The sequence below is a fragment of the Harpia harpyja genome, chromosome 10 (genome assembly GCF_026419915.1).
Source record: "Harpia harpyja isolate bHarHar1 chromosome 10, bHarHar1 primary haplotype, whole genome shotgun sequence".
NCBI classification, from domain to species: Eukaryota; Metazoa; Chordata; class Aves; order Accipitriformes; family Accipitridae; genus Harpia; species Harpia harpyja.
Genome location: NC_068949.1, coordinates 26,319,958 through 26,335,197, shown reverse-complemented (window position 1 = coordinate 26,335,197; position 15,240 = coordinate 26,319,958). Strand labels below are relative to the sequence as shown.

Genomic DNA, 15,240 nt, shown 5'->3' with positions numbered 1-15,240 from the left:
ACTGAACAAAAATAAATGCATTTTTATGCTGTGCCTCTAGAATGTATCATATCTGTCTGCTAGACTCCAGAGCATGAATGTTATTGGCTTAAATCAAACATTTAACACACTGCTAGTCTAGGATAGAGATTTCCATTCCTGTGTTAGGATAGATACATAAAAAGTATCTGTGGGGGAGACTTTGACACTTTATATATTTTTAGTAAGTTCTTTTTTTACTACTTAACTGGATACATGATTTCATGTAATGAAATAAGAACAATGCAATAATAACATTAGCAGCTCATCAGTTTTTAATCAGAAAACTGAAGACTATTTTTGTCCATCTTGGAGTTTTCCCCTGCATATGCTGCTTTTTCTCTCCATCACAATTTTTGCTTCTGAAGGCTTCCTGACTTGAGATCAAAATATATTCCAGTGAAGTTGGCTTTCTAAACCTGTCCAGCATTGTATTGTCGTAGTCAGTTTTTCAGTGCAGTTGGTTTTGGCAGTTATTGCAAAGTGTATATTTGGAGATGGTGGTGTTTATTTTCACTTAATAAAACAATACCACGGTTCCAAGTTTGTGACTGGTTCCAGAAAGGCAGACTGTAAGTATTTTCTCAAAAGATACTGGTGAAAATCTGATCTAGAAACCTGTCATAATTAGATTGCTTTCATGAGAAAGGGCGTCTGATTTTGTTGGTTGTATATGAAGTGTTGAACTTCTTCCCTGTTCTCTTGTTCCTAACCCAAGTTTGTTTTAAACAAATTTGCCAGAGATGCAGAAGCCTTTAAGAGGAAGTTCCAACAAGTTTCACTGAAGTAAGTGGTCAGGAAGACAAGAGAAACTCCATTAATGCTGCCTACTAGAGAAAACACAGCTTGAGTTTAAGTCTTGTTATGAGTTTGCAGATCCTGTGGAAGATGATTTTGAATGACCTAACAGCAAGAAGAGTCTCTGCTAGTATTTTCACCTTATTTCATACCACAGAATGCAGAGTAGTGTCCTTAGGAAGACAGGCATCATTGTTTTAATTGCCCCCAGAATTGCTTATGTAGTCAAAAAATACAAGGGGAACACTAGACCTTCATTGCCTGGTTGGTTGGTTGGGTTTTCATTCACTACTGTGTTCAAGATAGAAAACTTGAATCAACTTTTATTTTAAACAGTTTTAGCTGACAGGATTTTTCTCTGGTGGCGAAGACACTTCTCGTATCAGGCTGGAAGAAGTTACGGTACTGTACATGACATTGTGCCAGTCGTGTCTGCTCTTAACTTGACTGAGCTAGATAGCAGCATGGCTGAAGTCTTAAAGACTTGGAGCAACGCTTGAGATGTTTTATAGTGTCTTCTGGTTTGTTTGCCAGCTTGGAAGTGCAAAATGTCAGGGATGGTAGCTGTCTTACGGGCAGTTGTTTGAGGAAAAATTTTAACAGTGACTTCTATCTCCCTCCTTTTGGCTAGTTAGGTCAGGATATAAATCAAGATAATGAAACTGTTTAAGTTATGTTTCCATAACTGATGCTATTGTCAACTTTGGGCCAGAAATTAACTCAAAATTTTATGATTATGCATCTTTTTCCTGGCATGGATAAAATTGGGCTAGTAGCTTTGAAAACATAAGGCGCTCGGCCCATAAGCTTAAAACACAGTGGACTTTGCGTAGCAAGGCTGGAAATAAGATACAGTTTGCATGTCAACCTCTAGATGCAGTTTATCATGAATGCTTGAAAGCAATGCAGAGCTTTACAGAAAAATCAGGATAAATAACTTTAAATTTTTTTTTTTTTAAAAAGAGAGGAAAATGTGAATTTCCTCACATTTTTAAATAGTTCAGAAATCCTTTTTCCCAGAATATGGAGTGTGTTTTGGGGAAGGGGGTTGGGGGTTTTATTTTGGATTTTTTAGAACTCTGTTAATCCATTATCCTGCCATTTTTTTTGCTGCTCCAGAGGCACCTAAGCTAACAAGAAGTCATTTGTGTAATGGGTAAATGGTAAAATGTTATCAGGAGGCAAATGGACTATTCACTCGCCTGTAACGTTTGTCATTCAGAAACTGGAGGTGTACTGGAAAACTGTTGCATCCTGTTAAGTCCTCCTCCATCCAGTTACTGCAGGACTATTCTAGAGTGCATTCTCCGGGGTTTCTTCAATGTAGAGTTAAAAGACTGGACAGCATCTCACTCAGGAGGCCGTTTGTCGCTTAATGCAGTAGATTTCAGTACTAGGCAGCTTAACTTACTTTTTTTGGCTTGAATTTTCCATTTGCTTCTTTTCATCCTATCGCTACTCTTTATAGTTCTTTGGGACCTGAACAATTTTAGTCTTCGTGTCTTAAATTTCAGATACTTCTAGACTATCAGGTCTCTTCCTTCAGCCTTTTTATGAGATGAAATATGGCTGCTTTTGCGCTGCATCCAGAACAGGAACATAAGGATGTTTTTCATCTGTTTTATAGCTTGTCAATTTCTGCAGGGAGTCAATTTATACACCATATTCAGTGTGCCTGCAGTGAATGGCACTTTCATGGGAGGATTCCAGCAAAACCCAAGTTGTCAGTGAAGTGCTGTTGATTGGTTAGTACATACCCAGCTAGCAGTAGCATACACTTTACTATGACAGGTAGATGGTTTGGGGTCACTAAAACACCAGTCCGTAATTTCCTTGGATGATGAAGATCCTTTGGGACTTTTTCAAAAGAGGGGGGAAATAATGGAACAGGAAGGTAATTCTCTAACCTGCCTAGAGTCCAAATAAGATTAGGCTGCAGACCACAAATCAGTCCATAATTTCAAAACCTCAAAAAACTCATTCTCTTAGTAATGACAGCTCAACAGATTTAGAGCACGTCACCCCAAAGATGGTGGTGTTTCCAACTGAGTCTTCTGTATAAGATTATACACTGCTGCACATTTCTGTAGGTGAAGGAAGTTATTTAAGTATTGGGTTAAATTAATAAAATACCTTTGGAATACCTAAGCTTTATTGATATTTTTCTGGGGGTTTTTTATGGAGGTTTAGGAATTTAAGGTAGCCAGATTTTTTTATGGTGTTAACTGTTGGTTCCATTGTATTAGTATTTCTGTCTATAGAAAATTGTAACTAGCTATAAAACTCTGAAGGCTTATAACTAAATAGTCAGGAGTGCATGCACCTTTTAATCTGTCAGGTATTTTGAGCTTTTACTTGCATAATTCTCTCCTCCAAAGGATTATTATTTAAATCATGACATCAGAGAATGCATTTTTGTTGGGTTTTTACCTGATTGAAAATTCAGTGTAGTTTTCATGTAGTATCTTTTCTATGCAATAATTGAACGTTGACTGCTTGTGTCACTCTAGGAGGTGGCAAAAAGAACATTTGAAGGACAAAGAATGCCACACAGCTGAGGAACTTTCTGAAGAAAGTGATGCTGAATTTGAAGAGGGTTTCAAAATACCAGGATTTCTCTTCAAAAAGCTTTTTAAGTACGTATAGTGTATTTTATTTTAATATTATGTGCTGTGTGCTGTTAATAATATTAGCAGTGATAGTCATGGTGATTTCTGGATGCCCTTTGCTGCAACTTTTACTTCAGTGAATAATGCCTCAACTTTTACTTCAGTTGTTTCTGTAGGATTATTTCTTTAAAGAAGGCTCCAGGATCAAACCTCAAAGAAACTAATTTATTACAAGCACAAAATGTAGTTACATGAAAATACAGATGATAACTGCCTGATGTGAATATTGTGAATGCCTGTTAGCTAAATGACTAATTGAGAAGCTCTCCTTGTCTATTTTTATAAATGCTTTCTTTTATTGATAAGTGCTTGCTTTTAATTCAAGTCTGGAGTGGTAGAATGACTTTACTTTCAAGAATAAGGTGTTGGCAAGTTGTGATAAATGAAAACAAGAAATGTAGGTGTTTCTGTGATTGGGTGGAGTGAGTGAAATTTTCTGCCAGTAAAAAATATAGACAACTTTTTCTTTAAATAGCTACTCAAAGTCTACTCAAAGTAACTACTTATAATTCATATTATAAAAGTCTTGAACATTTTGCCCAGTAAAATTTTAAAATGTGGAAAGTACATTCTTAGTTCCTTTAGTAGATGGAAAACACTCTACAACTCATTCTTTAGTTATTTAATGCTGGATTACAGATTTGGACATGACTGCTTTCTGTTTCAGTTTTTTGAGACCATGGTGCCCAGTGGCACTTTCAAGTTCTTCTCAAAAAACTATTTACAAAAGGCAGCCCAAACAAGCTAGCAGCTGACAAGTTAACTTCATCCATAACCTCTCCCTTGCATAACAGGCTTGAATTCATTTTTGTTGGCAACATTTGGCACAGCAGGAAAAACATCATCTCTTTCAAAAGTTAACTCTCTCAGATCTTGTAATTAGTGTAGCAGAAAGCCCTGCTTTGTAACGAGTGTGCATGGTATCCCTTCCAACAGGACCCCTTTGTCTTAACCTCAAAGAAATTATTACTGTTGTCCTGCAGTTCCTCAGAAGGAAAGCACTAGCTCTGAAATGGAATTGAATTAATGACTTGGTTACCAGGACCATATACAGCCAATGTGTTCTCTAGTTGTTTATCCAAAGGTACTACAGAAGTAATCATCCTGAGAACGATGTGTTGTCTGAGCAACCCGAAGGGAATTGAAATAAAGCAGACTGCTAAAAATTAATCTTAGAGATACCAGCCTCACTAATGAAGGGTATCCCTGCAAGCATGAGTCAGTTGGCAAAACTTTTTAAGTGGTTAGAAAGATCAATTGAATGATTTGTCTGACTTGTAACTTAAATGCTGAAATCTCCAATGTAGGAAGGCCCATAGTCAATAGGCATTAAACTTCAAGTTCTGAGCAAGTTTAGTACAAAACATGGAAGTATATTGACCCAAGGAGGTGTAAAGCAGTGTACTGTAAGTGATCTTCCTGCATAGTTGAGTTGAATTCCGAAGAAGTTAGCTCACGTGAGAAATAGTAGACCCGTAAGTTCGTTCTTTGGTAAGCCTGTTAAAGTGGACAGTCTGTTTCTTTTCTATATACTTGTCTGCTTTAAGGAACATTCAGCAAGAATACCATTGGTGCTGCTGTGGAACAAAACCAAATATAGTGAGCAAGACTGACTTACAAACATTGCCTTATACTGTCTGCACTTAGCGTGAGAGAATGCTGTCTGTGTAAACAAGAAACCAGATTTCTTCATTATTGCTTTCAGTGTGTGATTTCCCTGATATGTCTGAAATGCAATTTTGTCTCAGCAACAATGCAGCTAAACTCTGCTAGCTACTGTGGTGAATTTTGAGGCATGCATCACAGCATGATTGCTCATGTGAAATACAGTCCAAACATAACTGTTTTGGAAGACCAGGCAACACTTTTATTTTGCTTCTACAGTATTTTTGGAGTAAAAAACAAAACATAAAAATTGCTGCAATGAAAGCATAAGATTAAAAAGAATTGATTATCTCTCTATATAACCATAAAAAAATTATTGGGGCGGGGGGGGTGTTACTTTAACTTTTGCATAGTTGCAATTATTGCATGTTTATATGATTATACAAAGAAAGCACCTGCATCTTTTCCATTTTTAGATAACCTTGGAGCAGAATTTTTCACAAACTTAACTCTCTACTGTGAAACTTTCTCAGGAGAAGGGAGTGAGAAAGATGCTTACAAATGCAGCTAGCTTTTAAGCACTGGATGTAATCCTAAGAAATAATACAAAATAATGTCAGGAAGTTCTTGAGTGATTGTCTTCTGAAGAGACACGCTCAACATTAGTCTGGGGGAGCAGCTTCTGACTGGAATTAAGGTTCTCCAATTCTTTAATATTTCTGTTAGAAAATGTTTTGTCTTCATAAAATGTAGTAATGGTAGCATCTTAACTCAGTTATAGCTAATCCTGCAAGCTGTTTCATAGTTGTTTTTAGATTGCTGCATTTTTAAGGTGAATTAATTTCTAATAAAAGGGGATTTTCTAAGGGCTTCTTGCTATAATGCATTTGAGACACCAGCAGATAGTATGATGTCTGAACCATTAGATGTGTTCTTTGATCATCTAACTACTCAAGCCGTTTGTTTGTCTCTGTTTAGCAGTCTCTAAATCCATACAGAACTCATCATAAATTGATTTTTAATAGTACTTTGTAGACACTAGTGTCGTTAGCTGTCAGTAGTCCTAAATATTATTTGTTCAAAGAATGAAACGGGATTTTGAAATGCACACAAGACAGTCCCCTGAAATGAACAATCCATATTTAAAAAAAAAAAAAAAAAATTTTGCTCTTTTCTGTGCTCTGCACTCCAGGAATGCATGCCATCAGGAAAATGATATCAGTAACCTTGTTCTTCCTCCAAGTTAAAAGACACAGAAGTGCTGAAACATGTATTTTATTTTGATTAAAATGCAATTTAAATATACTGTTTCTTCATTTCTTTGTTCTGTTTTCAATTTAACCCACACATGTGGTGTGTTATTCCTACTGGTCTCACTATTTTATATCATTATAAAAAAGCATGTCCTAAAGTGATTCTCAGTCCAGCATCTTACCTCCACCTTTTTAGCTTGCCGTCGTAAGCCTTGCTTTCTAGTCTACTTCTTTTAATTAGAATGTATTTTATATTGTTGCTTATACAATTTCCAGTGAATGACTGGGAGTAGAAACTGCCCTGATACTCTCACGTAATAATGCTCCACTGCATCCCATTCACTGGAATAGTTTCTGTTGTTTTGCCTTGCAAAACATTTTGCCTTGTTGACTTCTTTCTTCATTGAAAGAGACTAAATGTTATTAAATAGACTTATGTAAAAAGAAAGCATACTTTGGCAGATGTGATCAGTTTTCACAGTGGAGTATAAAGTGTGTGCCTCTTACAAGTCAAACTTTTCCTTCAGTTCAAGGCATATGTTCCAAATAATATAATTTACTAGACCCTTACATGTCGTCTTTTCTGAAAAGATAATGCTTTGTTAGAGTAGCTTTCCAAGTTGCTTTTAACACTTAAAATATACATGAAATAAAATACCCTCTAATTACCATGACTATCAGTTTAATTAGAAATGGTTTAGTGTTGCATAAAGAATGAAAGTCACATGTAATGTCTGAGTCCATCAAAAATGTATGGACTTAGTAAATACAGCACTCATGTAAAACACAAATCCAGCATGTTACTGTAACTAGTGTAAGAACCTTGCCAAATGATTAATTCATGAGTACTTTCTGTTATGATCTGTATTATCAAACATTTGCCATCTTCTTTTTCCTTGTTTTAGGTACCAGCAAACAGGTGTTAGGTGGCTCTGGGAATTGCACTGCCAGCAGGCAGGAGGAATTCTGGGAGATGAGATGGGATTGGGCAAGACCATCCAGATAATTGCCTTCTTGGCAGGTCTGAGCTACAGCAAGATCAGGACTCGTGGTTCAAATTACAGGCAAGTGCTCCTCTGCAGACTGTCAGTCTGTGGAGCTCAATTAATATTTCATCAGATGTATTGCTGGTGGAGGAGGGTCCTGTGAATTATTAATGACATTTCAATTACAATATTCCTTTAATTCTTTTAGTGGGGGACATCAAAGGAAAAATTTTACGAGACAATGGAGCTGTAGGGCAGGAAAAATTAAACATGTAACACTTTTAATGAATTCCAGGCATTGATGCTTCATTTTGCAGATGAGCTGCACTAGATATTTTGGGTCAATACAGTGTCTAAGGTTAGCTTCCACAAATGGATTGTTTACAAACTCAATTACATTAATATCAATAGTTTACACAATATGGAATTTTAAATTAGATGTAATACCTTTAGTTCCATTTATTAAATTTTACATTAAAATATTTGTTCTGGCAAGCCACCAGGTAAATGCTTTACAGGAAGTAGCAAGCTGATTTGCAATGAAAATTAGAGTTTCTGATCGGCAGGGAATTATCCATGCCAAAAAAAGAGTAGTAATAGTAAAACCAATAACTTACACTGAGGAATTTCCATCTGCTTTTTTTTTGTTGTTGTTGCTTTTCAAAACTATGTTAGAGTCACTGGCCTTTATTACAAGACCTTTTATGGTTTATTGTTACTGAACAATGCTTTAAAATTCCTTCTTCATAGGTGAAATTACCAGAAAAGATACTTCTTAGTGTTCTTGGATTTACAAATGCACACGTGAATAATACTTGATTTTTCTAGTTCTGTTGGCCTGTTTACCTGATGTAAATTACTACATGCAATTAAGCAAATACCATAGTACTATACTAAACAAAAATAATTAACTTTATATAGAGGCATATTTAAATTATGTTCAGCATGTACATGAATTGTAAAATAATGCTTTAAAGAGAAAATATCACTGTCTTTTCTTCAGTTGCTTCCTACTGTAGCCTTTGTATAGAAAAGCTCCAGGTCCTCCCTCAGTCAGGCCAGTTGATTTACTTTATCGCTGCCTGATTTAAGGATACTACTGTACAGATTATTTTGTGTAGGTATGTTTCCTGCCCCAGCTGGAGGACCACTGAGTTGATGGAAATCGTTCAGGAACATCTCTTGACATTGTTACACGGTTACAGCCTAAGATACTGCAGTGAAACTACAGTAAAACTTTGAAAAGGCCAAAATATAATTGCACACCTAAGTAGCAATGTTCTTTCTGCATGCAAGTTAATGTGTTCAGTTTCATTTTGTGGCTGGTGCATGTCACTGAGTCTAGGATAGTAATTCCACGGGAGGAAACAAGGTTTAATTTTTTGGTGAAACTTACTCTGATTTTGCTTGTGTGCTGTAAGACAGAGGGTCTAAACAACTTGATGTTCGCATAGTCAAGTATTTTCCCCATCCGCAGTCTGAACTAGGAAGGCAGTAACACCATCTAACTAGCTTCTATCTGAAAGCCACATAGTCTAGTAAGCAGAAGACCTTCTGGTCAGTCCAGCTGAGAAGCAGGCATTAAGAGTGGACATAGTTGTGTTGTCAGCATGTTTAAATGTCTTCCAGCCTAGCTCGTATGTAATTACCTTGATGTGTAGATGGAGCTAGCGTACTACTGTATGAATCTGGCACTGCGGGCTTTCCCAGCCTCAACTGGCATTCTGTAAAATGGAGATAATACTGTCGCTCCTGTGCAGAGTTGCAAAGATTGTTGTATTTGGAGGCACTTGAGTATTAACACAAAAGGGTCACTTTTGTTCATATTCAAAATACTCGGCTTTATTTTCTATCAGTGAAATTTTCTGAAAAAGTGTTCTTTAAAATAAGGGGAGTAGAAATTTCCTTTTGTAAACCACTTCTGATTCCAATGTTTTTCTGATTTTGAAGGAGCCTGAAGACTAGCTGAAGCAAGGAACTACTTGTTACATGGAGTATAATAATTACAAAAATTAAAATGTTGTCACTCTTTTAACAGTTACTGAGCCATACAGCTGCAGAAAGCCAAATGTCATGTGAGGTATCGGTAGAAGTGTTGCAGCTATGGTGGTGTAAGGATATACAGGAAGCAAGATCTATAGAGGGGGAAAGGTCTTTCATTAGACAAGCTGAGATAGTTGGAATAAGCGAATAAGCTTTCAGACCAGTGGTCCCTTCACAAGAAAAAAAAAAAAAGCAGCAGCAAACTTCAAGTAACCCATCTCTAGCCTGTGTCTAGGTTGAAATCTGTTGTTGAAACCTGTTTAAGAGCTTGGGGGTCCACAAGTTTGCTTCTTTCCAAATACATTTTTTTTTTTAACAAAGATGTTACCTTTCACTACAGACTTTGCTTCATTTATTTGAGAGATCAGATGAGAAACGCTGCCGTAAAGTTTATACACTGATTATATACTCATTTGTGCACTTCAAGATACTGAGATATAATCATACACATTAAACATTAAGGCTCAATCTCTGCTATGAGGGGCAGAGAGATTAATTTCCATGGTGCTTACATAAATAAAAATCCATTGCCCCAGAAAATTTGTATTGCTCTTGCTGCCCTGTCCTTTTATTTTCACTAGGATTTAGTTGTCATTTCAGTTTCATTTTGAAGGCATGGTTTGCCAGTGCTTGGCAGTAGAGTTGGTTATAATGCAATATGTTTTCCTGTGCTGATTTTCTGAGTACTTAAAGATTATAAATATAGTATAACTACAGCTTCCTTTTTCTTGGTAGTAAGTTGCAGGAATAGATCTTATTTGCAATTCTAATCACATCCAATTAAATAAGAACTAATAAAGGATACTTGCTATGAATTTGGGTTTTATAAACCAGAAGCAACAGAAGAAGAAAGAGATTTGGATATATTGATCATATATGATATTGACCATAAGCTATTAGTACAATGCAACTGTGAAAAAGGGACAGAATACATTATGACAATATATTTGGGGTAGGAACAGGGCAGTATTAGTATCTTGGTGCAAGGCACCAGTAAGACTTTGGTTTGGAATGTTATTAGTGTCACCTTTGTTCAAGGAAAACAAATATAAATTGGATGGGCAGCAGAGCAAATCTGTTGCAGTGATCAGGAGAATGAAGGATGCCTCCTAAGTGTAGCAAGCAGGAGTGAGTGCTTTGTTTAGTTTTGTGAAGCAGTGCAGACTGGAAGAAGTTAGATGACTCTTTTATATAAATAAATAAAAGCTCTCAAGAGAAGAATAAAATGTTGGCTGGTGGAAAGTGGTTAGAGCCAGACTAGACAAAAGAGGTTTCACACAACCGAGTGGAGGGGGAGTAGATTTTCTGAAAATTGATCAAAGGAAGTGTGAACTCTTTGTGTAAGCTGAGGTGGGGGAGCGGGGGGAATGGATAAACCCAGCATGTGAGCTTGTTTGATACAGACCAGGGGAATAAATAGAGGTAACTTGTTACTGCCCATGAAGAATGAGAAACTAACCTGTTCTGGGAAAGTTGGCTTTTTTGCTATAGATATTTTTAAGAGCAGTGGCAGTGGTTATTTGGATTTGTAGCATAGTTTTAAGCTATTTTTTGCATCTCCAACTTCTAACTTCCCCTTGGATTGCTGGGATTTTTTTAATTAGTCTATGTAAGGTTGTTATATAGAATTTTTTCATAATGAAAGAGATTAGTAACATCCAGGTTGTTATTCTGCATATGTATAAGCTTTTAATAAAGAATATTATTTCTTAATGTCAGCAGTTTCTGAAGGCATTAACAGGTTTTTTTAAAGCAGGGTATTGCTGGTGTCTGGGAAATCCTTATTTATTGCTATATGCATATGATCTTGAATGTATACTGTGATCTTTTCAATTGTGTATTTATTACCACTTGAATAGTACATAGTTATCCAGACACAGATCACTGTGGTTAACTGTAGCTATTGCCTTTGTTTGCAAAATCATTTTGTTCTGTTTTTTAAAGAGCAAATATATTTGAAAAATAACTACTAGTAACCACTACTTAGTGTATTTCCTGTATGATTGTTGGTATCTGTTTGTGATGGTAGTGTTTCTTGTTTGGCTGCTGTGCAAGAGATTTTTCTCTTCTTAACCTTATGAGTAGCTCTGAACTTAATACAGAAAGACTTTGTTTCAAATGTCCTCAGTAATTCTCAGAAACAATCATATGATTATGAATAAGAAACTTATGAGACAGTTTAAGCCCAGCTCAGACCTCAACCTCCATGGATGATACATTCTGCTGCTTTAGAGTCCTTGTCTTATCCGTAAATTATGTTGATAATTGTACAGTATATTACCAACATGAAGCAGAACACCTGTGTGTAAGTCCATTTGTGAGACTCTAGCTACACATTCTTTTTAATAGAAGTAATAAAATAGTTGTTTGTTAATGATTTCTTTTCTCTTATAGAAACAGCAGTCACCCAAACCTGATTTGTATTACCACAGGAGGAAGTTCCCCTATGCCTTATTGTTTGGAGCTTTTCTGTTTCTGTGTTTATCTTGATAGATGCATCCATTAACTGTTCAGTGGATGGGTTCTTACAGCAGTACACCTTTCATCTTCCTTCAAAAAGCAGACTTCCAGAAAAACAGTGCCAATTAATTTCCGTAGCGCTCATATTCCACTTGAACTATAAAGTGTATCATTTTAATATGTGTGTATTTTAATGAGCCACTTAATATGGAGTATTTATTTCATGTTAAACGTGGGGTTTTTGTTGAATACTTTATTTTAGGTACCAAGGATTGGGTCCAACAGTGATTGTTTGTCCAGCTACTGTGATGCATCAGTGGGTAAAAGAATTCCACACTTGGTGGCCGCCTTTTAGAGTTGCCATTCTCCATGAAACTGGTTCTTATACCAACAAAAAGGTAATGGTTGACATCCATTTTGTAATTCCAGAAGCTTCTCTTTTTTTCTTTTGTGCTAGCCAAAAAACGAAAAAATCCCCTGTCCTGAATGTTTCTGTGCAGGCTTGTGCTTTTTCTCTGATTGTTTTAAAAGAACAAAAAGTTCACTGTCTTGTATAGATTTGTTAGGAAACTGGACAAAAAGGGGATGACACAGAGTACATTTATATTATGATACAGACTAGTGTTGCCTGAACAAAACTTAGTAACAGGTTTCTTGCTTGAGCTTTGCTTGTAGTGTAGTCCATGCTAGAAGTTCATGACTAGACTGCTTGTACACCAGATATATGCTTCCAATACTGGTGAATTCTTTCTTTGCACTTCCGTGCATCAGTATGTCATTGATCTAATATTTAATACATCTTGCTTGCACAGGCAATTTCTCTTCAGGTGGTCAGTATGTCAATTGATATCACCTAGTCTCATTTTCTTTAATGACAGTGTTACTTTGTTGGTTTTCTTTTTTTCAAGCACTGCCTTTTCTGTCTTTTAATTTTCTTGGCCAGTCTCTTAATATGTGTGTTCTTACTCCATTTCTTAAGTTGACAAGCCTGACTTGTCTGAAGTTTCAATCCTTGGTACCTTGCAGGAACAAAACAAGGAAAACTTAGTTTTTTCTTTTCCCTTGGCCTCATATTTCAGATGCTTAAATGGATTTTCAGGATTCGGCCAAGCATTTTTAAATTTCTCTTTAAATATTTATTGAATTTCTTGTAATAACATTAAAATGATATGGTGCTTAATTGCACTTGATTAAATGTATTCTGAGGTAATTGATGCAGTTACAGTACATGGCAAAAAAAGAATAGCATGCTCTAATGTGCTAATAGCTTCCTGTTGTTCAATTAACTTGGTGTGTTTTCAAGCCCTAAAAGTCTGTTGACCTCAATAACATGCTCACGTCTTCCTAAATTAAATTGCGTGTGCTTATTTTGGGGTATTTGTTAATTAATGCACTTGACAGACTGGCTCAAATTTTTCCATCTGCAGGAATAGTCAGATTTTCAGGACTTCACCTTCCTGTTGTCCTCCCACAAATGCCTACTCAACAACTTAAAGAATTTGGATACCATGTAGTCACTTTAGATAGGTTCAGTTCTCTAATTCTGCTCTAATGCCTCATCTTCTGAGAGCTGCAACAGTATGCTTTAAACAAGTGTCACTGCTGATGTGATCTTTACCTTCTGCACATTTTTTTTCCTAGATGCCTCTTAATCAGAGAAGAGCAAGCTCATGACTAAACTAAATTAAAAAAAAAAACAAAACACAAAAAACCCCCAACAAAACTTTCACATTCTAATTGTCCTTATACCTGCAAGAAAAGTTTACTACTAATTTATTAGCATAAATAACACTTGTGCACTGAAAATATATCACATAAAATACAGGCCAGGTGATTTTCTCCTGCCTAGAATTTGTTTTCAATATACGTTCTTGCTATGAGTACATTAGTGCTGAGCTGATCTTGTGACAATTCCATCTTCTGATAACCTATGGCATTACAGGAGACTGCTTTTGCACATGTTAACCTTAATAATACTCATCCAGGGACCATTCTGCCCTTATGCTCTGGCACAAGGCATAAACTTAAATAAGTTTAAGAAATAAATAAGAAAATTGTGGTTAGACTGTATAAGAACATATGTTTGTTCCTTGATTGAGATTAATTTTACATGGCCAAAAGCCAAGTCTCTGGGCACCTGTGGTCTCAATGTTGCACAGACCTGTTTGGAATTAAATTGACAATTCCAGGATTCACCTGTTGTTCTGTTAGTGTATCATGGTTTATCAGGAAGTAAATGAGAAGAGTTTTGTGCTGGACAGCTAACTTGCCAGGAGACAGGATTGGGGAACTAAATGTTGTTACCTGCTTTGGAGTGAGAAAGGTCACTTCAGCCTCTGGGCTAACAGAGGTTAGAATGGTCTGGACTGGTGGAAGAGCATAAATTGTCCCCGAAATTAACTGGACATCAGACAGTGAAGATCTTAATGGATTTTGAGGAATGCATTATCCCACAGTAGTTGGCCAGCAGGTTGTTCATGGTAAAACACAGTATTGCAGCTTGCTCTATACAGGCCTGTGAAAGAGGGACAAAGGATTTCTGAGGAACAAAGAAAGATTAATCTTAAAACTGATGAAGGAGAATTTTGGAGGAAAAGAGTTAAGCAATGATAGGTATCCCATAAGGCAAGATGGTATTTCATAGCAGAAAGACAACAGCTGAAATTTCATTTGATAAAACTTAAGTTGCTCTTTTAGGTAAGATGGATCTACGTAATTATTGCCATAACATTGTCAGGAATCCTGAAATATTAGCAAATACTAAATCTTTCAGCACTGGTGAAATTATTTGCTTTTATGAATAGGTATTTTCTGTTGCACCTTCTAAGGTACCCAAGCATCAGTGCAAGATCCTGTCTCCCAGTTCTTTAGACTTGCTCACAGAACTATTTGCTTGACAGTGAAGAGTGGGGAAGACATCTCTTCCAATTGTTTTATCATAAATTGATACTAGGCAATACCTTGCACATAGTTTCGGTTAGTGACACTTCTTTAGTATTACAAAAGGACTTCTGAGCACTGTGGTAAGTAAAAGGCTCACCGATCATTACCTTGACATATCCTCTCTTCCCAGTCCATTTCAGTTTTCTTTGCCAGCAACTTTAGGGTTTTCCGCAATAATATTATGAAATAACAGCCTGAATTGTGAGCACCAGATTGGCTGCAAATCTGGTCAGCCTGTTTCAGATGAGTCATTGAGACATCCTGCTTAGATATCTTTGCTGCTATGGTATTTGTGTAGGGTTTTTTTAGCATGTGAAGCTTCAAAAGAGAGACTACTTCATTTCTTTGCTAAAATAACAATGGTAGACAATTTTGGCAGTAAGGGGGAGAAATGCAAAGTTCCAGTTTCACCCCTTGAAATATGAATAACAGTTTAAAGGCCTTCAGCTATCCACAAGGGAAAGC

At 36.4% G+C, this 15,240-nt stretch overlaps 1 protein-coding gene across 1 annotated transcript in view; it reads left to right on the top strand.

Moving 5' to 3' along the window:
• Window positions 1–15,240, top strand: part of ERCC6 (ERCC excision repair 6, chromatin remodeling factor) — a 48,988-nt gene that overhangs the window by 14,235 nt on the left and 19,513 nt on the right. The window contains exons 5-7 of the mRNA XM_052798810.1: window positions 3,327–3,452; window positions 7,249–7,407; window positions 12,095–12,230. Of these exons, the coding sequence (XP_052654770.1) occupies window positions 3,327–3,452; window positions 7,249–7,407; window positions 12,095–12,230 (421 nt within the window). The remainder of the gene's footprint in view (window positions 1–3,326; window positions 3,453–7,248; window positions 7,408–12,094; window positions 12,231–15,240) is intronic.